The 27,650-nt window shown below is 36.4% G+C and overlaps 1 protein-coding gene across 13 annotated transcripts in view; it reads left to right on the forward strand.

Moving 5' to 3' along the window:
* The window catches only part of SLC66A2 (solute carrier family 66 member 2), a 62,614-nt gene that overhangs the window by 10,525 nt on the left and 24,439 nt on the right, over positions 1-27,650 (forward strand). For 7 of the 13 annotated variants that reach the window (XM_087930984.1, XM_087930982.1, XM_087930985.1 and 4 more), the window contains 2 exons: positions 5,614-5,747; positions 26,915-27,131. In XM_087930984.1, coding sequence (XP_087787110.1) covers positions 5,614-5,747; positions 26,915-27,131 — 351 coding nt within the window. Of the gene's footprint in view, positions 1-5,613; positions 5,748-8,214; positions 8,269-26,914; positions 27,132-27,650 lie in introns of all 13 variants that reach the window. The other 6 variants (XM_087930978.1, XM_087930981.1, XM_087930977.1 and 3 more) reach the window with 1 other exon arrangement.

A 27,650-nucleotide genomic window follows, 5' to 3' on the forward strand; every position in this document is an offset into this window, starting at 1 on the left:
AAAAATAAGGAACGAGGAAACAAAACAGGCTAGTTAGGTTATATAGCCTACCTAAATGCCTTTCAGCTGAGTGTTAGACAAGGTAAGCGCTGAGCCCAGAATCCCCTCCTTTAAAACTAGACCTAAATCAAATAACAACGCAAGGGTGGTATAAATGGGCTTGTCAGATGGATTTATCAGTGACAGGTGTTTAAAAAGATCGACTGTCAGTTTTAATGGTGCATTTCTTTTATGCCAGCTAGTTGCCAGATCTTCTTTCTGATGATGGTTGTATTTTTTGCTACTGGTGATTGCAAACAGTGCTGCTTTCCTCTCCTCACACCTTTTTAGATTTTATAATTATGGGGGAAAGGCTGTATTTTAAAGGACTTTTAAAAGGTTGACTCGTGTAAGTTTTCCACTTCCAAGCTGCCCTATTATATAGTAAATTTCAAGAAAGGGCAATTAATGTTTTGAAGCTCCCTTTTGCACTTTCTCTGGATTATCTTTTGCCTCTCTCTCACACACAGGACAAGACAACTGTACATTAGCCTCTAGTAGATAATTTGATCAAAACAATTTACTGTGGCATTTAATGGAGATCCTATCGTTTATATTAATACATGCTTAGAGAAAGTTCAGGAAATGAAGAATTGTATTGGTGTTGATTGTTATTGAGTCCTTCTGTTGAATATTATTAATGGACTGCTTTTAGAGAAAGGATACTCAGATTTTTCAATTTACTTTGGTTTACAGGTAGTCCTCAATTTACAATCACAATTAAGCCCAAATTTTCTGTTGCTAAGTGAGATATTTTTAAAGTTCATTTTTCCCCATTTTACGACCTTTCTTGCCACAGTTGTTAAATAAGCAACATGGTTGTTAAGTGAATCTGGCTTCCCCATTGACTTTGCTTGTCAGAAGGTCGCAGATCACATGACATGGGGCACTGCAACCGTCATGAATCAGTTGCCAGTTATCTTACTTGATCATGTGACCAAGGGGATGCTGTAATGGTCATAAGTGTGAAAAATAAGTCACGTTTTTCAGTGCTGTTGTAACTTCAATAGTCACTAAACAAACTTGTAAATCGAAGACAATCCATATTATGCTATTGCTTTCTTTTTTTCCAATCAATGGGCAATGTAATTATAGCTTGTAGTTAAAAAACATTGTGAATGATTATAGGCATGGAAAATATGTAAAAATAGTTAAACAGTAATAATTAACAGTTTGCCCTTGAAAGTGGGACATCCTGTTAAAAAGGTTTTAAGTATACATCTGTTCATATTTGTTTGCCTAGAATCATAAGTCATAACTATATATAGATTATAGTGCATTAATATTCACCAGCTGCAATAAGAGTAGAATTATGACTATCATAAATCTAACATGCTGCAGTAAAAATCAGCGTATGATGACTGTGCTTTACAACTTTATTTTCAAATATATATTGTTTATCAGCAAGAATTGTTAGTGCTTATAGATATTTCTGGAAGAACTTGAATATCAAACATTTTTTCTTTATTTAATTTCTATACTAGTCTTTCTTTTAAGAAAACCAAGACTTATTGCAAACTCTGGGTTTATGATCAGAAATCTGCTGCTACACTCTGTTGATATTCCAGTGCAGTTATTCTGTCAACCTCACTAGATTGACACCAGAAAATTTCTTAGAGGGTATTTTTTAACCTGATTCTAAGGAATTGTTGAGGAGACTTCATCTTAAATGCATCCTTTGCTTGGTTCACAATAATATTGGCTAGAGCTATGTTGTTAAAAACATATCAGATTATTTGACTTTGGTTTAATGTGTGGAGTAAATGTTTATTGGGGGTTATTTACTAGATACTCTTCTCTGATGAACTGCCCCAAATCTGGACTTTTAGGTCAGGGGTTTCCAACCTTGGCAACTTTAAGACTTGTGGACTTCAACTCCCAGAATTCCTCCTCCAATCATGTTAGCTCAGGAATTCTGGAAGTTGAAGTCTACAAGTCTTAAAGTTGCCACAGTTGGAGTCCCCTGCTTTAGGTCTTCTAATGATGCACCTGTCACCAGTGTAAATGAGTCCATCCAATTTGCTGCTGGTCTTCTTCTTATCTTTTATCTTATCTTTCCCAGCGTAAGAGCTCTCTTCAGAGCGCTAGGTCTTTACAAAATATGTCTGAAGTATGATCATTTCAGCCTGGTAATTTATGCCTTGTGTGAAAAAACTGGGTTGATTCTTTAGATGGTCCATTTTTATTGGCTGTCCATGGTGTTCTTGAGAGTCTTTTCCAAAGCTGAACTTCAAAAGCATCATCTTTCTGTCATGCTTCTTTCAAGACCAACGTTTGACCAGAGAACACCATTTATATACAGTACTCATTCTGCTCTTAAAGTCTCTTGTTTCTCACCTTACAAAACACATACCCAAGAATTAAAAATTGAAGCAGTATTGGAAATTAATGATACTAATCATAGTACAGCTCATATAAAAATAGTTTCTGATTTGTTTTTGGTGGAAAGTATTTCTTGGCTCAAGTACTTTGGTCACCAAATGAGAAGAGAGGACTCATTGGAAAAGACGCTGGTGCTGGGAAAGATTGAAGGCAAAAGGAGAAGAGGACGGCGGAGGATGAGATGGTTAGATAGCATAATTGACAAAATGAACATGTATTTGGGCAAACTCTGGGAGACAATGAAGGACGGTGGGGGGGCTGGCGTGGTATGGTCCATGGAGTTGCAAAGAGCCAGGTGCAACTTAGTGACTGAACAACAACAAACCCTTTTGTGATTACAGCTAGCTTTTATCTGTTGGATTTCATATATCTTTGAGGGTAATGTTTAGCCCAAATACAGAAGGAGTTGGGACAGTTTTTGACTGCTGGATATTATTGCCTAATATCCGAGTCTCACCAACAAAAAGAATTGTCAGGAAGCTCTCACATATGTTGAATAAAGATGGTTCAGGTAGTTTATTGTTGAAAGGAAAGATTCCATTCCATCATGGGTATTTGGAGATGCCCTTAAAACTCCAGGCAAGATAGCCCCAGTGATCATACTTGAACTTCTGTAAGCACTCTCCCTGAATTCTCTCCACGTTTCTGATTGACTGATTTTATATATATGAAATTACAGATGTCCAAAAGCAAGAGAGACTGTGAGGGATGAGGGATGAGTTGGTTGCTGCAAAGTTTCCTGAAAGAAACAATAGGCTTTACAGGCTATCTTTGACTTACAACTATAATTGAGCCCCAAATTTTTGTTGTTGAGACATTTGTTAAGTGAATTTTGCCCCATTTTATTATCTTTCTGGCCTCAGTTGTTAAGCAAATCACTGCAACTGATAAGTGAGTAACACGTTTGTTAAGTGAATCTGGCTTTCCCATTGACTGCTTGTCAGAAGGTCACAAAAGGGGATCACATCATCTTGGGACACAGCAATGGTCATAAATATGAATCAGTTGCCAAGCATCTGAATTTGATCGTATGATCATGGGGATACTGAAAAGGTCATAACTGTGAAAAATGGTCATAAGTCACTTTTTTCAGTGCCGTTGTAACTTTCAGCGTTCATTAATGAACTGTTGTAAGTCGAGGACTACCTGTATAAGTGTTTACACACAAAAATAATCTTAAGCAATACATCTTGAGCCACTGGAACGATCTGTGATTCCTATGATGAAGTTAGTTATGTTTTGTTGCTGTTGTGAAACCCAGCAATTACTATTTGTTAGAATAGTAGTGAAAACTATCCTGCTCATCATAGATTATGCTATTCCTCCTTTCCCCCTTTCTCATCAGGTCAGGAAACAAATCTTTTTGGGGGATATCTTCTTGATGATTTACTAAAATACCCCCTTCCCATTCCTGTCAATCGCTGAGCATTTTAGAAGAGAACAAGTTTCTTCCCCTTTTCTTGCTTTCTCGGTTTGCCTTTTGTTTTTATTTAGTAGAGACCAGCAACTCTCCTTTGTCTTTTCATTCCAGACATTGGATGGTACAAATGCCCAGTCACGCAAATGCAAGCAAATTCTTTCTCCCTGTTTTGTCCAGAAACCTTGTTTTCTCTGCCTGTTCTCTCTATTCTGTTCTCTGTGCCTATGGGAAACAATGCAAAAGGTGCTTGCCTTTAGGACATTTGCATGTATGTATACGAAAATGCTGCATTTGCTAAATTCCTCTTTCTGCTGTGGTAATAAGCCAGGATGCTAAATTCACCATTGCCTTTCCTGGAACTCATTTTGTCTCTCCAAACTTGAATGACCCAGAGACAGTTAAGATCTTTTATGTTTATCAACAAACTTGCAAGCACACTTCTTAGTCTTTTATTGCTTTGTGTGCTGTTAGACTCCAGTGTTCTTTAAACTGTATTTTTGAATTGCTAATTATAGTTTCATTTTTGGATTGTCTGAACCAGAGGTGGTATTCAGCAGGTTCTGACCAGTTCTGGAGAACCGGTAGCAGAAATTTTGAGTTCAGAGAACTGGCAAATACCACCTCTGACTGGAGATTTTACAGTATCCTTCCCCTGCCACGCCCACCAAGCCATGCCCCCAGAACCGGTAGTAAAAATTTTTGAATCCCACCCAATGCCTTGTTAATCAAGTGCAGAGGTAAGACCATTGGAATTGATGCTGAAGGAAGCCCAATTAGTCGCACCTGCCACAGTGCAAATAAATATTACAAGGCTGAGATTTTTTTAAGTGATACTTTAAAAAAAACATGAATATTAAGTATTAATTTAATATATTTAAAAAGTTTATGAAGCTGTTACAGGTATAGGATTTTATTAATGATCAGTAAAGGCTTAAGAGGAGAATGGATCTCCCCCTAGTGGTTTTACTGGGAGAAACTGATTTTCTATGCATAGATTTCAGTACACTGGCAAAAAAATTGTATTTAAAATTAAGAATGGCTATTTTACAATCGTCACTTTGTAAGGTTAGGAAACTCAGAAAATATTACTCTTAATTTGTTAATTTTATGATCCTGTGAAAATATTTAAAGACCTCTCGCATCCCGGACATAAACTGCACACCGGAACAACTAGACACACGAACAGTTTTTTCCCTAAAGTCATCACTCTGCTAAACAAACAATTCTTTCAACACTGTTCAACTATTTACGAAGTCTGCACTACTACTACTATTAATCTTTTCCTCACTTATCACCCATCTCCTCCCACTTGTGACTGTTTGACTATAACTTTGTCGCTTGTATCCTTACGATTTATGCTGACTGTTTCCTAGTATGATTTGATTGCTTATTGTACCCCATGACTGTTATTAAGTGTTGTACCTTATGATTCTTGACGAATGTATCTTTTCTTTATGATCACTGAGAGCATTTGCACCAAGACAAATTCCTTGTGTGTCCAATCACACTTGGCCAATAAATAATTCTATTGTATTCTATTCATTATTTGTTATATTTTTCTATAATTATCCAGAGCAGTTTATTTGGCATCTATCTAGTTAATAGTTATATATTCTGGTTCCCTACCTAGAATTAAAATGGTGACCTGCTCTTGGAAGAATTTGAATATCAGTAAATTAATTTATATCCATTCTGGAATTTTGTCTTATGAAAGTCTTTTTTTCTTTTTCTTTTAGTGTTCAACCACTTGATATCTCTTTTTCTTCTTTCAGGTTTGGGAGACATTTTGAGTCACCCTTACTATTGCAAAGCATTATAATGATAGCCACAATGTTATTGATGCTGAAACTGTGCACTGAAGTACATGTGGCCAATGAGTTGACTATAAAACGACGTTCCTTTTCAGGTTGGTTGAAATCATTGCATATTGATTCTGTATAACGTTATTTCTCCTCTCTTTGGCTCCATTATATTTTGGCAACACTCTGTTTTGATATTTCAACATTTAAAAAGCCTTCCAATTAAGGCAATGTGATTTAGTTTGAAAAATATTTGTGTGTATATGAATATGCCAAATCCTAATCAAAGCAATTCTCATCCAGTGACTCTATTTATTGGAGTAGTGAACTATAGAAGTGGGTTCCGTTGTTCTCCTTCACAAAATTGTAGAAGAAAGATCTTCCCACCATTCATTCCCGATTGCTACTATATACTCATATGCTTCTAGGTGTCAGATTCATTGCTCTAAACTCGTGTGGCATCCACCTGAAATATCCTTTTGTACTCATTGTTCTGCTCAGAAGCATAACATTCCATCATTTTATGGATCAGTCCTTCCATCTATCACGAATGTCTGATTGTGATAACAAACACTGTGATATATTAGATGAATCGGGACAAGCTAGTCAGCACTCTTATCTCTTAGAGGTTCAGATGGTTTCCATCAAGTTATGTGTGACCTTCAAATACAAAATGTGGGAATAGGGTATGACCATCACATGCATATACATTTCCGTTGCTGTGCAAAAACATTCTATGGTTTTCTCATTCTTCAGCTTTTGTAAGTGTTCATTCTTTTTGTGATAATAAAAAGTTTGTTGATAACAGAAACAAGAGAAAAGGCTGAGGTCATGATCCCATGAAAGATATGTATAATTTACAGACCTGTGCATGCTAATTTTTCCTTCCTCTTCAGTTCAGATATGGTAGTGATTTTCAAACTTGGAAACCATTAAGATGTGAGTACTTCAACTCCCAGAATTCCCACTTGGAAAATTCTGGAAATCCACACATCTTAAAGTTAGATAGTGAGATGTGGGAATGCAACGAAGGAAAACTTGCTAGATTTCCATCCATCCATCCATCCATCCATCCATCCATCTGTATGTGCATTCATCCTATTCTCCTAAGTTCATATTTCCCCCTTTCTGATTGGATGGTTGACTTCAGTATGTATACAACCACGTCCTTCATGCATGCAACTGATTCTGGGTGGGATTTAATGGTTTTCACATTACTTAACACTGACAGAATGGGCTGTTTACATGAAATGGACAAAATATGTTACATGAAACAAATATTTAATGGGAAAATCTCAGAGGATCTGTAAACAGTGTATTCTGTGCTGGTTGGAATATTTGTTAAATTGTTGCAAATTATTGGACATTTCCATAAGTTTTTAATCGAAAACTTGTTTTAAGATGCAGTCTCCTCTTTGCTTTTTAGTCATTATTGAGCCTTCACTCTTGGACTTTTTCTTGAGTCACCTGCTTTATGACAGTAAATCCAATCAATCTGTAGCTCAGAGCCTCTTAATTTATATAGCCTACATTTCTGGCCTGTTTTTATTTGAAACCTGCCCTGCATAAGAAGAGTAATTCGCTTAAATATATCCTCCTTATGATTACCATAGTAAGCAATATACACTAGAGGTTTTTCCTGAAATGTCTGTTTCTAATTTTAATGCAGGTTTTTTTTTGTCATGTTCTTGTATGATTTAAAACATTGAGTTCTAGAATTAATGATCTGAAATATCCAAAAACCTGTTTTGATAGTTTGCATTGTTGGCTTTTTGTTTTGAATCCATGCTTTTTATTTTTATAAATGAATTTGTAAATGTGAATGTTTGGGGAGGTGTGAGTGTGTATATATGTGTAAGAGATATGTGGTGATCGAAGGCAATTGTTGACTTTGTTTCAACGTCCATCATAGCAATTTTCTAGAATTACAAAATTTAGAGAGAATTGTTTTGAACAGAATTTAGCTGCTTTTATCAAACAATAGAACTTGTTGGCTACAGAGAATGAAAACAATTGCTAGTTTTGTATCCTTTTGGATAAGTGGATATAGCTTAAGATTTTATTTGTTATTCATATTGTAATTCAATTATTGACATTTAAGATAAGCTTGTTGTACGTATTTATCTCTTGAATTATTGGCTGGAATGTAAAGCATCATTTATCAACAGTCTTAGATGAGCTCTTTCATGCTCTTTTGATTTAGCTAAATAAACCTTTGCTTACATTTTTCCCCCACAATCCTCTTAGCAAAAAAAATGTTATGTGGTATAACTAATATAACTTCTTGATACTGATCAACGCATTCAGTATTTGCTTAAGCTATGGTTCTTCTACATTTATGTTTTCTAATTGTTTCTTTTATTTTTCTAAATTTTGGGGAGCACATATGAATGACTAATATCAGAATCCAGCAAATTAAATTGTTCTTTTACATATATAAAAAAGCATTCTAGCATGATGACTGTCATCAAGCTACCTTAACTTTAAGGTAATTTAGAGCACTTTCAGACCTTGCTATTATGAGGAGTCAAACTGCTTTGTTTTGTCTGCTTTCTCTTCAATATTTTAATATAGCTGCAGATAGTAAGGATGAAGAAATCAAAACAGCTCCCAAGAGAACCTTTCTAGGTATGTACTTTAGAAACCCTTGTTGCATGAGGGTGCCATTGAAACACCATCTATTCTCCACTGCTTTTTTGTTTTTGCTTGGGATTTAGTTTATTGTGTTGGGGTTTCTTCTTGCCATTTTAGAAATGAATGCATGCTTATCATTTCTAAGAAGAAACTACATCTTTTTAACAGCGACATCTTCATTTGGGCTTTATTACTAAGGGAGAAGGCGCATTCAATTCTCCATATGTGTTCTCCATATTTCCCCACCCCTGTTATTTCCATGACCAGATTTGACATTATAGGATTTATCCTCTTAAATTTACTTTATTCATCATGTTTCATTCAATGGTTTGTGTTTTACTCATCAATTTGTGACAATTGGATGGGATTTTTTTGTATGTGTTTGTGTGTGAACAATATACAGACACATTTAAAAGTATTTGCATGCACGAGTGTACACGTGTATAATATCAATCAATGCACTGCAGAGTGAAAGTCTAATTTGAAGGTTATGGGCTAATCTATCACAATGGTGCATTGTGGGTTAATGGGTAGATTTTTTTTTTTGACTTCCCAGTCTAGGGATAAGAATTGGCCCAAAGCCATCCAGCTGGCTTTTGTACCTAAGAAAGGACCAGAGCCTGGGTTTCCCCACTCCTTGTCAACATTTCCACTGGTTTAGTTTTTTTTTTAATTTGTTTACTTAAATAATTATACATAATCTGTGCTTTTCCTAGGTTGGAATGTTGGTTTCCCAGTCATTTGAGCATTTGAGAAACTATTGTGTGGAATAGTAAATAATAATTGCCATCTTGAGATAATCATATTAAAATGCACATATGGCTGTTTTCAAATATCAGACATTCAAATATCAGTCATGAATTCTTGCACTGATTTCCTTTTAGCTTCTGAATACTGGTTAAAAGTCTGGTCCTAACATATCAAGTGTTGTAAGGCCCTGTGGTTGCAGGGCCACTCCCCCCACTACAGTTTATTCTACTCTATTCCTGCCAGAATAAGCAGCTGCTTATCCTCTATTTTGGAAAGGATAGATGGTCATAGCCAAAAGCACTGCCTCCTCTCAGAGATGGAAAAGTTGACACTCTTGGAGATTGGTTTTTACCCAACATTGTTGGATAAAGAAACTGAATACAGAGCTCTTCCAGAGGGGTTTTGGACAATGTATATAATATGTCATTCTTTCCAGATGTGTGTATGTGTATACACACACATACACACATATACATATATACACATACATATACATACACACACACACACACACACACACTCACACATATATATATATCATTTGGCATTAACTTCAGAGTAGAAATTGAACTTCTTCCCTTCCTTTTCAGTAGTCCAGAAAACTACTTAGTGTCCTTAATTGTCTTCACTATGACTACCAAGAAAAGCAGTACAAAGCTTTTATCCTCATGCTTTATCCAGAAATCTAATTGTTCTTATGCCACGCAGCAGCTGGATTATCCATTTTTGAAATAGAAACAAAATATTGGTCAGGCTTATCTATGCAAAAATAATAGAGAAAAATGGATATACTGTGCAGATTTTTGTTCTCATTAAGCCTTTGGCTTATTTAGAGTTAATTAAAAAAATACCCAATGATGAATTGTTGGTCTTAATCATTGAATCTCTCTAAGAAAGAAGATTCAATTAAATAACGTTCAATGTGTTATCTTAAAAGAATCTTTCTCTAAGTCAAGACACAGTGCACAAACTTTTTACTGTAGAGTTGTTAGCACCTGAGAAAGTTGTTCTGTGTTAATGCTATTGTGGTTTAGTTGCATTTTTGTTTGATGGCTAAACATGATTCATCTAATAAAGCTGTGCTTTGTTCTCAATTAGCTTTTTAAATTGCTTCCAACTTTAAACCCAGATGCTGACTAGGGTGCATTGTAATCCTCACTCAGCAGTGCCAGTGGTTGAGATTATAGAATCAAGGTAGGGAACTATTAATTTAGATAGTTGCTCTGTCAGGTCTTTAGCTTTTAAAGCTAATTTCCTTTTTATCTGAAAGGAGAACAAGTACTTGTGCTATGTCTCTTGATTTGTTGTCATTACACTTTGAAGTTACTATCTTTTTATGATTTGGCTAGTTTGAATTTTTTTTTCCTACTTAGTTTTTCTGTTTAGTGTTTAGCATCCTGCTTTAGGGTTGTTAATGCTACAAGGTGATAATATTGATAAATAACATTTTTTCCAGTAGTAAGCACTCTTGGGGAGTTTCAAATTTGGTAGTGATTGTCATCAAAAGATGCCTCCTGCTTCAGTTGGGATCTGTACATAATAGAAGTGTATAAAGAGAAACTTCACAATATGTGGGAATATATGTGGGAATATATGTGGGATTCCCACAATATGTGGGAAACGAAGCTGTTCTCTCATCTTATTGTTAAAACTGCATATTTTGCATGCATCCTTGGTTTGAAATCTGCTTTGGCTGGGTTTTTTTTGTGTACATTCAGGCACAGCCAGTTCTTTCTTGTTCATGTAGAAACAGTCAGGAACAGCTTCCAGAGCACCTCACGTATGAGCCATGTAAGGAACACGACTGCTTTAATGACTGAAAAGGAAGAGCTTCATTTGCACTCCTGCACATTCCAAAGCACCTTTTGAATTAGGAATGCATAAAATTAGTTGCACAAGCATTTTGTATGCAGAACAACTATTTTGGATGGCCTGCATCTATTATGAGACTCACAAACTTGTGTTTGGGGGGTGGGGGAGTTTTGGAAGAGAAAGGGAACAGACCAAGGACCAATTCAAGAGGTGCACAACAAAGCTTAGTGGAGATAAGGAAAAATGTGCTGGGAAGATGGCCGCCAGATGACTGGTTCAGTATGCTATATCTTGAACCCAAGGACATTGGTAGCTAAAGAAGAGCTAAAGGGAGAAAGGGAAAAGAAGATGTTATGAAAATCAACAGGTGAGGTGTAGCCCAAACCAGGAAGAGAAGGGAGGGGTGAAATGTACTGGCCGTGTCATCTTTACCTCAAGATTTTGGCTGAATCAGAATAAAAATATGTCAGAGTACTGTTCTGCTGAACTGCAGCCCACCTGAAACGTTTTGGAAGAAACTCTGAAATACAGTTTGGGGGTGGGGTAGAAGTTGAAAGAAAACACATACTCTCCTTTCATACCCAACCTCAATATAAATGATAAACTTTCCTATTGATTGTTTTCTGTTTTTGGAGCTGGTTGATATGGTTCATCATGTTGGCTATTGCCAACTTATTTATTGCACAATATTTTTGACCATAAATATTTATTATGTTGCTCTGGGATATTAAAATCTATTATTATAGCTTTAGTATTATATTTCTTTTTCTTATTTTATATATTTTTTCTAATCTTCATTAGGAAAATTGTTAGGAAATTGTTTTTTTTAATAATTCTTATAGTAGGCTTATTATAAAAGAATGCTGCATATTCATCTGGGGAGAAAATTACTGTTGCTCTTATCTTAGGCCAGGTACATAGATATAATTTGAATGGGTAAAGATGGTCTTTTTTTTAACAACTTACTATATTGGAGAGGAAAAAAACATTCTTATTTAAAACCGGCCAGGTGTTTTTTTTCTAGCTTTTCCTGTATTTGAAATTTTACTGCTCCTCACTTCCTATAACAATGTCCTTTCCTTCTTCCTTCCCATCTGTTGAAATTACCAGCCAGTTTCCAATTATGAATGTTAATCTAATTATCATTTTGCATAGATTAAAGTAAGATTGTGTCTGCCTAAAGGAAATTTTATTTAAAAATGCAAGATTACATATAAGTATCTTAATTGGTTGATATATGAATATTTCAGTACCGTTGCCCTATTTTGCATGGTCCCACTTTCGCTAATTATGATAGAATCTATACTGTCTCTGTAACTATTGTATTTTCTATTCCTTATTGCTCTGAACGAGGCCATTTTAAAACCGTATGTGAGAGCCAGAATTGTGCTTTTTCTAACAGAGTTCCATAAAGTTGAGCTAGCACTCCTTCAATTGTAGGAAATAATTTTTGTCTTTGGTATCCAAAGCTGTGATTTTGCTGAGTATGCGGATCTTTGCGGTTTCATTCTAGCGTTCAATTTTATGAAGCTTGCTTGCATCTTGAAACTGGAAAAAGAGAGAAATGATTTTAAAAGGAAATGGAATGAAGACATATTCTGTTAATGTTCCCCAAGTTAGAATTGCATCTCTCCAAATCACCAGTGGAATTGTTTATTGATTATTGGAAATTTTACTTTTGGAGTGCGCTGTGATTGGGTACCCTGCCTTAACTTGTTGCTTCTTATTTTTTTTCTCCTGAAATTTCAGCTGTATAAATAAAATGTTACATTGGATCAGTGATAATATTCAGCAAGGATTATCTTTGCCCATTTAAAGTGAAGAGGATGAAACAATGTAGGATTAATTTATATTAGTCTTGAAACTAAAATAAGGTACCACAGGTACAAGTGTTATCACAACTATTGTAGTCTTTATTAGTTGTGGTAAAGTCACGGCCATTGGCTATAGCAGGGAAGTTCAAGTACGAAGCCCCTAATTAGTTTTCCCTCTGAGTTGATGTTGTGTACATAACTTAAGCTAAGAATCGAGAAAGGTAACATGAAGGTCCCAAAACATTTCTCTGGGTTAAGAAACAGAAGTGAAAAAGAACAGATCTGATTATGCGGTCATGACCCCAAATACCTGTGGCAGGTTTGTGGTTTTGTCTCAAAACAAGCTCTCCATGAAGCAAGTGTAGGCTTGTGCTGGAAAGTAAAATCGTGCTTCAAATTATAAGGCAGGATGAAGATTTATTAGATTTAAACAAAAGAAACCCAACAACAGGAACTGAACGAGAACATAATTATCCCTAAGAATAAGAATCAAACAAAGCAGCAAGCCCAACAAACAAAAGTGAGAAAAACAAGAGGTATAGAAAATAATCTTCTACACTATTGGAATTCGGTAATAAGCTCTAAGAGAAGGGCCTCAAATTTCTGAGTTTGCAAGGAAGAAACGAGACTGGGCTAGACAGAAGATGAGAGGTTGGACAGCTGAGTAGCAGCGCAGTGAAATTCCTATCTACAAGAAGGCAAAGAAGACAGTTGGGTAGCTGATGACGCCTTGCTATGAGGAACAAATATGTGCAATCTGGATTCACTGGCTCATGAAGTACAGTTGAGAGCAGAGCCAAGAATGAGAGAAAGTTGCTATAACTCATTAAGCCCGTTGACATGTATCCCTTCCTGTTCTTTTACATCAGAACAAGTGATAACTATCAAGATCAGTTATAACCACATCTTGGACTGTGAAGATCTGTGAAGGAAACTGGAATATTTGGGAGCTTGGTAGGTATTTTCATACATTCTTCAATTAATGAAAGACGATGGAGAGGGAAAGAAGAATTTTGCAAATGATTTGTTAAGAGTAGTATTTTTAAAACTTGGCAACTTTAAGTTGTGTAGACTTCAATTTCCAGAATTCTGGGATTTGAATTTATGTACTACAGAGGCGAATGGAAATAACTATACCAGAACTTATTAAATGGTTCAGTGAATAATCAGGAAAAAGCATTAATTCCTGGAGTTCACTGCCTTAATTATCTACATATTCAAGTTTGGATTATGGGAATTAAATGGAATGAGCTTGAATTTTTATTATAGGGCAACAAATAATCTAAACGTGTAGCTGAGTTCTGGTAGGATGGCAAGTGTTCTGAATACAGTACATGACTTGCTCAAGAAGAAGAAGCAATAGAAAAAGGAAAAGAATTGCACTGCATGTTAAAAATACTGGCATTTGTCCAAAAATCCATGGGAATGGATTTAATGGCACTTTTGAGAGCATCACAATTAAAATATATGGGAAATACAATACGAATAGCACTGTTGTTAATATCCATTTCCAACTCTCAAGGCAGGAAAAGTTGGATAGTTTCCAAAAGCAAAAGAAGCCTGAAGAGATAATAATGGTGAATTTAGTTAATCCCACAACTGGCATTTGTGCCAAGCCTTCTAGAAAATTCCTAACTGGTGTTGTTGAGAACTTTCTCCTTCAGTCAGTTTAGGCAGACAGAAGGGGATGGATTATCCTTGACTTGTTCCTAACCAAGCAGTTCATTTAATAAGTAGTGGAAGTAGTGGGAATGTCTGAAAAATAACCAGGTAATGCTGTAACTTTTCGAGTCTCTCATCATTGGTCATGTAAGTTGGTCTGATATCAAACCAAAATATTTTCAGGGCACCCAGTTGCCTAAGTGCTGGATCTCCTTAGCCACCAGATAATGTAGATAACCATAAGCGTATGGGCAGCTCCAGGGGGGGTAATTGTAGCTACAAATATGCACGGAATATGATACTGTAGATGCCAGATAAAGATTCATACTTTTGGAAATGACCAATTTAGATAAAAAGTTAGTCTGGTCAAAAGAGGTTTTATGCCAAGTTGAAAACTTTTGAGGTGACACATGGAATCTGAAAACCCTACAAAAGCTGCAGTTGCTATATTTGAACACTTGAGGGTGCCCCTAGATTTTCAAAATATTAACATCTGACTGTTTGAGCTAAATAGAAAAACGTGTATTCTCAAGTCTTAAGGGAAAGCATGAAGGGGCAGCAAAAATACTAAGAAGCATGTGATTGAATCACTACCCATCAAACATTTAGACAAATACATTTAAAAGCAGGCAGGGGAATGAGAAGAGAAACTGATTTTTTTCTATGCTTAGAACTTTTGAAAGAAAAAGATATTCAACATATACTGAAAGCTTTTATGAAAATATCTTAAATGTGCTTTATAAAATGTGTTTAAAGTAAGTGGTTCTGGATATTGGGATTGTTTTAAATCCATAACTTGACAACACTCTCAAACAAAAATCTGAAGCTTACGTGAATAATTTATATTACAGTGTCTCAAACCCCTGCATTGAACTCAAAAGTCACTCACAGAAAACGATGTGCAGATTTTGTATTTTCTATCAGTGTGAGAGAGAGAAAGAGTGACTACAACCCAGGGTTTGCTTTGGTCTGTGCTGTGTACCCAGGGAAAATCAGGCACCCTGAGAGGAAGTGTTATAGTTTCACATAGTTTGCCTTCTGATAAATGTGCTTCCTGTCCTTGGGGGCCATTTTTTATAGAATGTCCATAAAATAATAATAATACAGAGAGCCTTGTTCTAATGTCTGGCGATAACATTTGTCAGGTGCAAGAAACCGGGAAAGCAGGAGTAGAGTCCAAAGCCCTGGAAGTTTATTCCATGCTACCTATACATAAGAATCTGATCTATTAATCGATTAATCTGATCTAGCTAGCCAAGTTGGTGCTAGATAAGGGTCAACAGAATTCACTGCAGTGGGGTGGCAATGGCACTGGACTTAGGGTTCTTCTGGGAATGTAATGACTCCAAACAGATAACATTTGATCCCGCCCTCGGGCTCTGCTTGGTCATGTCCTACCCATTGATTTCAAATAAATACAATGTTTAATGGGGAGAACAGGCTTTTTTCTGCCTGACTTCCTTTAAAGATGGTGAGACTGCGTCTTCCTGAAGCTTCAATCAACTCCCATGGTGCCTAGAAATTCTAGGTCCTGTAGTTTCAAGGAGACCAGGTTGGAAAGGGTTTGGTGCAGAGGTGGTTTTCAGCAGGTTCTGACCAGTTCTGGAGAACTGGTAGCAGAAATTTTGAGTAGTTCGGAGAACTAGCAAATACCACCTCTCCTGGAAATTTTACAGTATCCTTCCCCTGCCAGGCCCACCAAGCCACGCCCACAGAACTGGAAGTAAATTTTTTGAATCCCACCACTGGTTTGGAGTGCAATGCTGCCTTTGTATGGATTGTAGATGTTCTCATTGCTCCACCATTCTGGGACAAAATACGACTTGGTTTTCTAATTTGATTTAAGAACACTGTAGAGAGCTTAAGTTTTTTTTAAATGGGAAAAGCTCTTCACAGAATAAAAATGCAGGTATATTGCGTGGTATGATAAATGAAAGTACATCGCTTTGACTATAAATATCCATCCATTCATTAAAGAGAAGGCCTCAGGGTTGAGGGATCCTTGCAAAAAAGTTAGCTGCTTTGGTGAGAAAGGCAGAATAAATATCTGCTTGACTTTCTTTGAATTCCCTTTCCTCCAGAATGGAATGTTGTACGATTTATTCAGAGTGTGCAACTTTATACAATTTGGTGCCATTCAGACACTTTGCACAAATGCCCCATGAATTCCAACATAGCCTCAAGGACATTATCAACCTGACTAAGCTTTAATTATTATGTATATTTATAGTGATTGTGGATGGAGAGCTACATAAATGATTTTGTAGTGTGATTTTTATATCCGGGTTCTCTCTGATTAGTAACGGAAGCTTTGTAGAAAGAATCCTCTTTTTTGAAAGGTAATATTCTTTTTAGCTGCAATCCGCTGTTGTCTATTATCTATTGGATTGGGTTGGGATAAGAGGACTTCCTGTTGCAAGGGCTGATCAACTCTCTCCTAGATACAGCACATGTAATCCAACTAGAGCTGCATACAAATGAGAGGTAGGTTTCTCAAGCTTTGGATCCTGGATGGATGGGTGGGAACTATAAAGCTTCTATCAGCCAGCACTGTTTGTTCCTGCATTTGGCCCCCCTTTAGAATCTCTTTTGCTTTAACACCCAGCTGTATTTAAGAGATGTCCCCAACATTTGCCCTTATTGGTATCAATTTAATAAATTAAATCAATAATAAGAATGGGTTGTGTTGAGGAGAACATGGGAGCTTTTTGGAGGACTCTTCTACAATAAGATAATAGTTCATTCAATTAGGTACTATATTTTATTCTAAAAATGTTTTTTTGCTGTTGCTTTATACGCGGGACTTGAAGAAGAGTCAAGTTTAATCAAGTGGAATTGCTGCTGCTTATCTCTAGGTGGTTCTGAACAATTAGGTCATATTTGACCAGAAAGCAAACAGTACTCTCACAGGAAATGAAGCATTAATTTAGCATCATGCAAGTGGATTTTTGCTTGCCTGAAAGGATTTATCTTTCCTGCCTCGCATCCCCAGGCCTGTTTTGGAGGAACTCCCAACCTTCCAGAGCAGATTTTGGAAAATAAGTAGAGCAAGGTGAAAATTATTAGACAGATTATTTATATGTCTGGCTATTATCCAAGCACTACACCTGGTATTTAGTGTGAAAAGAATATTAAATAACTCAAAACTCAAATTCATAAGGGAAAGATCTGGATGGTGACAATTGGTTAAACTCCTAAATATTGTAAATCAGGGATCTCCAAGTCTCGGGCCACAGACCGGTACCAGTCCATGGCCTGTTAGGAGTCGGGCCACACAGATAGAGGTGTGAATAGGAGGTGAGCAAAACACATGCAAGGGATCTATCTCTTGCACTCCATCCCCCCGTCCCTGTCCATGAACAAATGGTATTCCACAAAACTGGTAACTGGTGCCAAAAAGGTTGAGAATCACTGAGGTAAATGAATGCAAAATTAGTTAGGTAATGTTATATATTGGTAAATATGTGTGAAATTGATCTTACTATCTTTAAGGTGTCACACTTGTAATCTAAGGGCCAAAATAGGAATGGCGTCTAAACATGTTTCTGGATTTTTTTTATGTTTCTGTTGTTGCTAGCAAAGTATACAGGTAGTCCTCGAGTTACGATCATAATTGAGCTCAACATTTATGCTGCTAAGTGAAACATTTGTTAAGTGAGTTTTGCCCCATTTCCTGACTCTTTTTGTCACTGTTGTTAAGTGCATTTGTTAAAGGAGTCACGTGGTTGTTAAGTGAATCTGGATTCCCCATTGACTTTGCTTGTCAGAAGGTAGCAGAAGCTGATCACATGACCTCAGGACACTGCAAGCGTCATAAATATGAACCAGTGGCCAAGCATCCGAATTTTGATCATGTGACCATGGGGATTCTACAACGGTTGTGTGAAAAATGATCATAAGTCACTTTTTTCAGTGCTGTGGTAACTTTGAGCAGTCACTACAGAAATGGTTGTAAGTCAAAGACTACCTATAGTCTCCTAATTTCTAGGCCATCACCTTCATTGCTACACTAAACTATCTCTCCAGCTGTGAAAATGAAAAAAAAAAGTTAACATAAAAGTTCCTTCTAAGTTGTAAAAGTTTTCTGCTCATTCATAGACATTCAAAAGAGTTTTCCTTTGATTCCTTCGGTTGCTTTATGTTTAGGCATCCATTATAGTTTTCTGCGGTTTGAGCCACATGTTCTTTTCCCAGCAGAGCCACAAAAGCTTTTGCACAAACAATGAATGAAAAGCCTCAGTGGCTTCCTTTAGCTTTTCTTTGCTCTTCAGGTATTTGAAATATCCCATAGAAAAAGCATGGAAATAAATTGCATAGGGTGTAGTTCTCAGCACACTGTTTATTATTATGATGATAGCCACCCGCTCCCATAGACTTTGGATGGCCTCCAAATACAAAACAATAAATACATACAATTTCACAGGCAGCGTGGACCAAAACAAACAGCAGCATAACAAATGAAGCCAGAAGAGAGGCTAACAATGAAGAAAGATTCTCAGTTTTGCTTTGTATGTAGTTATCCTTGAAGAAATTACTCCTTGCATATGATTTTGAAGACTGTTACAATTACGTTACTTCATGCAGTGGGTGGAACAGAAACTATTCTTTATTCCAGCATCCAATTCCAGTTTTGTCTACAAGAGAGAAAGTCATAAAGCTTTTGTTGAGGTAATTCCCCGTTAGGAGAATGAGCACATACAGGGAGATGTATTTGAGAGAAGTGTTTGAATAATACACACATAGAACACAGATACACTGTACAGTAAATGTAGGTTTTTACTTCCAGAAATGTTAAGCAAAGTCCAAAACAAGCAGTCCAGAGTCATTCACAGGTAAATCAGTCAGTTTTTCAATCCAGGTATAATCCAATAACAAATTCCAGTGTCAAAAACAGTTCAGTATCAGACTTACATCAAATCCAGAAATAGCAGTCAATTAGGAAAAATGGAGGAACGGCAATACTTTCCAACAGAAGGAAACAGAGATTCACTGAGACACACTCTTTTCTGAGACTAAGACTAAACAACCCAGATTTCTGGCTCCATCTTATAGCCATTTGAGAAACCACACCCAGTTACAGTTTTGCATTTTCTTAAAGGTACAGTTTTAAAATGTTTATCCTGGTTTATATATTTCTAACCCAAATACCTGTTAGGTGACTTATATTCCTAACAGCTTTCTTCTCCCAGGTTTCTCCTCCCCCACTCACCCTCAGAAATAGATGCTGCATGTTTAAGCACAAGAAATTGATACATAATTCACAAGAAAAAGCAGCCAGGATTTTTTTCTCATTAATTAAAAGGCCTGCCCCTCCTCCCTCCCTCTCCCCCTCCCTCACTCCTTTTTACTGCAGCTGTTGCAGCTGTTTTACTTTGCTTCTCAAAATGTTGAGGGGTAGGATGAACCCCAGTTATTCCTGAAAGGCTTATCTCAATAGATTCTGGTGGTATCTGAGTAGCTATTGAACTAAAAAACTAAAACATGTATTTATAAAAATAAATAGTAATGAGTCATAACAGCACTTAGACATATATTGCTTCATAATGCTTTACAACCCTCTCTAAGTGGTTTACAGAGTTGGCATATTGCCCCCAACAATCTGGGACCTTGTGGGTTTTTTTTTAATCAACCACGGAAGAATAGAAGGCTGAGTCAACGTTGAGCAGGTCAGGATCAAACTTCTGGCAGTGGGCAGAGTTAATCTGCAATACTGCCTTCTGCCTTCTAACCACTGTACCACCATGGCTCTTAATGCAGTGATATTCTACTTTCTTGCCCACTTCTTTTGTCTCAGTAATTATTGGTAGGGGTGGGGGGGTAATGTTTTAAGATGTTTCCAGTTTTTAACTTGAGTCTTTGTAAATTAGGTACCTGGCCGGGGATATAGAATGGTCATGATTTCAAGTTTAAGCAGCCCCCCCGCCACCCAAAAAGCAGGGCACTTGTTCAGGACCTAGAAAGTGAGTTTTATCAGCATTATATTTATCAGTACATCTAACACCAGATGTATTTGTGCAGCTTTTATGCAGAATACAATAGTCACTAATGCCAAAGTACTCCAAGATGTATCTTACTTTTTTTCTGATCTCCAAGGACTGCTTCATTGCAGAGAATTTAGACCTGTAGCAGATTGTATTTTCCAAAATATTACAAGAGTCCCATGAAATATTTAAGCCCTATTCTATTTAAAAGCACAAACGCAATGTGCAAATGGCTACTGACATGAAATTTGAAAACCTGCAGTAGTACTTACTTGCATACTTACATGTCCATGGTTATATACAATGACAATATTGTAAATATTTCTATCATATTCTTGTTTGGGTCTGAGCATTAGAGTCCTATTGGGTCTTACAGTCAGGTTCAAGAACATTAGAAGCAAAGATAACCATTATAATGCCATGCTGTTTTCTAAGAAATTGCAATTGTAGGTTTTCTTGTGTGTGTAAGATAGATAGTTAACATTGAAAATAAAAACATGTCAAAGAATTGCTGAAGCAGCAGTAAAATGAAGAAAACTCTAGTTTTTCTTCTCATTAAACTTATCTTGGTTTTTTTTTTTTACTGTTTTCTGTTTGCTATCAAATCAATAAAGGCTATGTGTGCAAAATCTTCGGGATTATTTTTGTTCCCTCATTCGAAGAAAATAGTTGCAAATGTATAAACCTAGATTAATTTTAGTGCCTTGTCATATGATAGTGTAATTTTTCAGAATTAGTGTATTTGATTTTGAAGAATTTGGATTTGGTTAAATGTTTAACATAACATCAGGTGGTGGGTGTTACACTTTTGGCATTCGTTTGTGTTATCAGTTAGGCTTGATCCCATCTCCCACCTTTTTAAATATAGTTTTCCTATTTACTCAGTTATTATTCCATTGGCAACAGAGGGTACATGACCCCTAGCGCTGTTATCAGATTAAAAATTATTTGATGGCATCAATTTTTTTCTTTTTCTTAATTCTCCAGCTTTTATAGAAACAGGACAAGCAGTCCTGCTGTGAAGAGTGCTGAACTTGTTGACATCAATATGCTTGCACAAGGCAGAACATAATTCATAGAATAAGCTACAGGAACTAGGGTGCTTTTTAAAAAAAAAAAAAAGCTGATAAAACGGGAAGGATCTGCATGGAGAGGTCTTTTCTTTATGTTAAACATTTATTTTTATATTTTCATATTGAACCCCACTGTAATGTTAAGATAATTACCACTTGGGCTAAGGCTGGGGGAGCCAGATTTAAATTCACACTCAATCATGACGTTTTCTAACTGAGATCGGATCAGTAATTATCCTCAAATGGTTATTATGAGGATTAAATAAAGCTAAGAATTATGTAGACCGCTGTGGCTTTTAGATGAGGCAAGCCGATGCCTGCAGATGCCAACTAAACATCATACTCCTTTTATCTTAACTTTGTAAAATTTTCCTTTGCTTTCTTAAAAGGAAGTCTGGCATCTTATAAAACAGCAGTGTCCTGAAATATCTTTATTTTTAGTTATTATTTCCAGTTAATTTCAAAGGCCTACTTTCTGAGGACATCTGTATGAAACCCAGAGGAATTTGTAGAAATGACAACATTGATTGATTTGGTATATCAAGCTCCATGTTGTCTGCTGGCAATCATAGCTAGATTATGTCCAGGATTTTGTCTTTTATATCTGGTCATCAGGGGTGGGATTCAAATTGTTTAACAACTAGTTCTGTGGCCGTGGCTTAGATGGTGGGCATGGCTTGGTGGTCATGTTATTGGCTGGGTATGGCCAACTCAATATCACTCACATCGAGGCACACATCTCTTCTGGCCTCTCATGACTGTGGGGATGCTGCAACAGTCGTAAGTGTGAAAAATGATCATAAGTCACTTTTTTCAGTGCCATTGTAACTTTGAATGGTCACTCCACATGAGCAAAGTACCAGCAAAGGAGGGGAAAAAACACCAGAGAAGTTCCAGAGATAGGAAGTCTAGTCCTGCTAAGAATGTAATAAGGTTTAACAGAGAGACAGTTTCTGTAAGCAACACCAGAATGTTTCCTTCCTGCCTTCCTTACAGGATTAGGCCAGTAATTTCTTAGAATGTTAACAACCGGTTCTAGCAAATAGGTGCGAACTGATAGAATCCCACCCCTGCTGGTCATCCTCTTTTTCTTCCCAGCATTGTACTTTCTTTAGAGAAATAATTCTTAACACAGTATGAAAACAATATTAAGAGGGCAGAAATCGGCTTTCAGCAGATTAGTTTGAAAGTTAAAAAGGAATTGTTTGTGGCCATCATGTTTGGGAATATCACACTGCTGTGATATCAGACATGATGATAATTTTGAAAATTACAGAAAGGTGTGCAGAGGAACATATATATAGTGGACTGAGTTGGCACTTTGCTATTTCTGTAGTAAATTATATTGAAAAAAATGTGTTTCCTGCAAATTAAATAAGACTTTGGAGCTTAATATTTGAAAAATTGATGCATCTAGTGCCATTCCAGCTCCTTGCATTAAGATTGGCTGGGAAGCCTTTGCTATTTCCTGCAAGTTGGTTTAGCTCAGAAGTCTCCAAACTTGGCGATTTTAAGACTTGTGAACTTCTACTGGCTGAGGAATTCAAGGAGTTGAAGTCCACAAGTCTTAAAATTGCCAAATTTGGAGACCCCCCGGTTTAACTCACAGAGTGGTTGTTGGAACTTCTCAATAATACCACACTTATTATGGAATTGATTCTCAAGAAACACCCCCCCCATCTTCCCCATTCCTACTGCCCCGCCCAATATCTATTTTTAGACAGCAGTGAAAAACATGCCAGTTTACCTCAGCATTAATAGGATAACAAATCCTTCAAAATTGGACCTTCGGTATTGTTTTTTAATGAAACCTTTTTACAGTTGTTTTTAAAAATTGTTGATATTATTGTTATTTCTAGCCATAATTTTATTCCTTGGCTACAATTTTATTCCTGTATTCCTTTGCTAACAGAAACATGTTCCTCCGTGAGGATGAGCTGTATAGAAATAAAATGTTAATCATGTAAATCTGTCAAAAAAATTGAATAGGTCTTTGCTGTTGCACTACTTACATTTAATTATCTTTTGATCCCTTCTCCAATTTGATAATGAATTTCCTCCGCACACAGGATTGCATGCCGCCATTTGGACAGATAACCAAAGCCTGATGAAATTACCTTTTCTGTTGTACAAATGGGGACACATACATAATCAGTTTTCTTTACTCAACCAATTGATCATTCCATGAGTGTACCAAGCTTAACATTAAATTCTTCTTTTTATATAAGAGCTGAAAAAGATGAAAACCAGAGCAGCTGGTTTGGATCATTAGTGGTGGTGGATAAATAGTGCAGATTGTTCACAGTTAAGCTCTTAGGTAGCTTTATATCTTTTCCTAATTTTTACCTTAAAATCTCCTATCAATATTTGATGTAAGGAGCTAACTTATGAAAAGGCTTAAAGTTTTGTTTAACATAAGACATCAGGCCGGGCTTTAGTTTTTTCCAAGGGGGAAAATGGTCACTTAAAATTTCTTACTTGACAAAACTATTTCAATTTATAGTAGGAAATATAGCATAATTTCCAATTTCTTTTTTTTTTCTTCAGCTGTTTATTTCTTTAGATTTCATTTTCAAATGGCAGTCCCACTTGCTAAGTGGGAGATAAATTTTTTTTTTCAGAAAGAAATCACATTTGATAATCCTTCAGATGGATATTATCCATTCTCAATTGAGTGATCCTATGTCTCTTAAAGAGAAAAAAACAGGATAAGAGTCTGTTTTATGGCCTTCAACCTGTAATATTCCAAACAAAAAAGAAAGACTCCTGCAGCTATCTTATTTATAGGTGAATAATGTATTAATTCTGAACTGTGAAAATTCAAACATTCCTCAAGAATTTTTTTGGGGTAGGGGGATAATCTAGAAAAATGAGATCCCGTATTTGGGCTAGATGTCCTTGACTTTTCTACTAATCTTTTAGAGCTCTAAATCTTCAGTGGGGTAGACAGGATAAAACTTCAGTTTTATCATAGGAGTCCTTATCTAGCTTAATTTAATCACATTTTATGACTTAAATGTAGATGGAAAAGTTGGATCCTGATAAAAGTAATTGACCTTTACTTTCACATTGCCATTTAAAAATCTCAGAAGAAATCATCCTTAATTCTATCTTGAAATATCAACGTTGTTTTGGTTTTGTGTGTGTGTGTGTGTGGTGTGTGCGTGTGTGTGTGTGTGTGAGGCAGAGGGGGGGGGAGAGAATGAGAATGGATGTGTGAGAGAGATTGACAGACTTATTTTCTGTTAGATTTAAGATGAGAGAGAGAGAGAAAGAGAATTTCTGCAATTACCTGAAGAAATGGATCATTATGCCCAGTTGAATGAAATAGATTACTAATTGGAGAAGATTGTTCCCTTAGTGTGAACTTCACACCATGGAGATAATACATATTTAAATTAAGTTTCCCTTTATTTTCTAAGGGAGTCCTATTTGAATAAGTAAATCCTTTCAATGAAAGCATCCCTCAGAGCACAAAGCTTTGATGACATACTACATTGTTTAGGTGTGATAAATTGAAAAATGATTCTATAAATTGAAAAATGATTCTCTCTATATAAAGCATCCTCCTGCCATTTATCTCTGGAGACAGGATTCATCATCTCTTCTCTCCGAATAAAGAGACAAAGAGCAACGTTAATCGTTGATTAAATGTACTGTTTGGGGGATAGGATTTCAATGCCTCTTGTTCTCTTTAAAAATAATGTATGTAATGCTTGGTCTTTCTCTTCATTAGAATAATTTCCTTTTTGGGAAGCCCAAGTACAGGACTATCTTGTGCGAGATGGGCACTGCTCTCAAACATTATTGACAGAATTAAGCTGATCCTCCCCCCAGATTTCTGATCAGGCTCGGTTTTATCTCGCAAAGACACTGGGGTCTGGCTTATTCTCTCAGCTAACAGTTGTGGACCAGTCTATTATGGGGGGAGGCTTTCATTATAGCTGAAATATAATTAATCTCGACTAGGCAGTGCTTATAGAGAAGGGATAATAAATGGCTTCTATTTTTAATGTTCTCAGAGAATTGCTTTATGTCCCAGTTATTTAGATGGGAGATGGAATTGGCAATAAAGTAAAGCTTTCTTATCTGTTGGCGAATAAGATGGCTTGCAATGGTGAAGAATGCTTTTTACTGCTGCAGCACATGCAAACAAGGGAATGTCACGATTGCTATTAAAAAAGAAAAGAAAAGAAAAGTCTTACACAATTTTGCTGCCTTCCAATAAGGCTGATGCAGCCTCAGATTCTTTCCTTTTCCCTGTTTGTTCTGGTTAAGACAGAGGCAGGGGAGCCTCCCTGACCTTGCCTTTCCATTTCAGCCAATTAACTTAATTTGCAAATTCAGAAGATGGTGAATCACTATCTACCTTGGGGCTCAAAGAAGTCAGGCTTACCTAAATAAGTTATCTTCATCCCAAATGCCTAAAAGTTAACTTGGACTGCATAGATACATCCATGTTTTTCCTTGGCCACAATATGGTAGCAATTTATCTTTGCTTTTTCTCTGATTTTTTTTTTAATAAACCTAGGATTTGCTTGGGATCTCCCATTCAACTTCCAACCAGGTCCACCTCTACTTATTTTTTCTAGGAATGGGGAAGGACTGTTAGATACAGCCACTTGCTCTGATTCCAGGAGATTAGAAGAAAAAAGTAGCAATATCTCTCTATCTCTGTATGTCTTTACCTACCTACTTACCTACCTGCCTTAGAAAGAAATGTTTTCAATGTGTTTTTGCTTTCCCTTTACCCTTAGAGAATCAACCCTTGTTGCAGTAAATTATACCAAACCTTCAATGCCTACGGCTATAGCGCCCATCATTCTCGACTGATAATTTAATGGCTGAAGAAAAGTGTGAGGCCTCTCATCCCTGGGACCGAAGATTTCCCATTTAATTGATAGATATATTGATTTGTACCTTGCCCCAAGTCCAGAAATGTGATGAATATTATCTCACATAGAATAATAAATTGGGAAGATAGCAGGTTCCTCATTTGAATCAACCCTGAGATTCTCAGAATCCTGTGAAAAACTTTTGTGCTTTGTTGCATGACCATTGCCATTGGATCCTTGTGTGCATTTAATGTGACTCCGGATTCTATTTTGTTGTCCTTCGTTGTTCTCTGAATGGATGGCTTTGGATTCTTACAGAACTCAGCTTTTTGTGATACAACCATTGTTGGGAGGACAAATGTTGTCTATTTTCCTCCCTTCACAACTTCAGACTTTGCCACAAATGATATTCCTGATCGTGGTTCATATAATCGCTTGCGCTACAATATTTCACAAAGGCAGTTTTCAACTTGAGTTGCATTATGCATTTATTTTTCCATGTTACCTTCTCTCCCTATTGTTATAAAATTATGATTTATCAGTGATCTAATTGTATAAATTACAGTCTCAGTTTATTTGCCAGCTTGTGTTTTTTAATGACAGTTTCCTTAAACTTTCCAAATAATCCTGTGTTCTTCTCCTTTTTTATGGAAGCATAAGTGGCAAAGCAGTCCATTTTGTTTTTTTATTTATTTATAAACATTGTTTTTCAGATTTTGACTTGAACTCTTTCTGGCACTGGAACACGTTTGCAGATTATGTGCAGTGCGTTCTGGCTTTCGCTGGGGTAACAGGATGCGTCACTTACCTTTCCCTTGACTCCAGTATCTTTGTTGAAAGCCTGGGTTTCCTTGCTGTTTTCATTGAAGCCATGGTGGGTATCCCACAGCTCTACCGTAATTATCAGAATAGGTCAACTGAAGGAATGAGGTAAGATTGTATGCATGTACCATAATTTCTGCCTTTTTTGACATGTGGTTGTTTTTTTTGCCTAAGTGAGAGTCCCAGAATTTCTTCAACTAAAAAATAACAGTACAATAACACAATATATGCCTGTGGATAAGTCCCTCTGCTGCTAAGCCAGCCTTCAGATTTGTAGCCTAGACACTGTGGAAACGGTGCCATGTGCAATTTTCATGTTTTATTTTTTCATAACTGAATTTACCCACAGGTGGTTTACTTTTCATGGTTTTTTATTAAAAATTCAAGGGTCAGCTTAAATATGGATTGGATCATTTGCAAATATATATGTCTACATTAAAAAAAAACATTGTCGCCTATACTTGTGGATAAACCCCATCCATGGTTAAAACAAGTCCAATTTAGGGGGTGTATTTTGAAACCTAAAATTCTTGCCTTATCCACAAGCATATATGGTATGTCCATAATTCTGTCTTAGCTCTAATACTGTGGGAATATTGGTAGAAGAAAATTGGAAGAAGCAGCTCC

The sequence above is a fragment of the Pseudonaja textilis genome, chromosome 3 (assembly GCF_049901715.1).
Source record: "Pseudonaja textilis isolate UNSWEBS1 chromosome 3, rPseTex1.2, whole genome shotgun sequence".
NCBI classification, from domain to species: domain Eukaryota; kingdom Metazoa; phylum Chordata; class Lepidosauria; order Squamata; family Elapidae; genus Pseudonaja; species Pseudonaja textilis.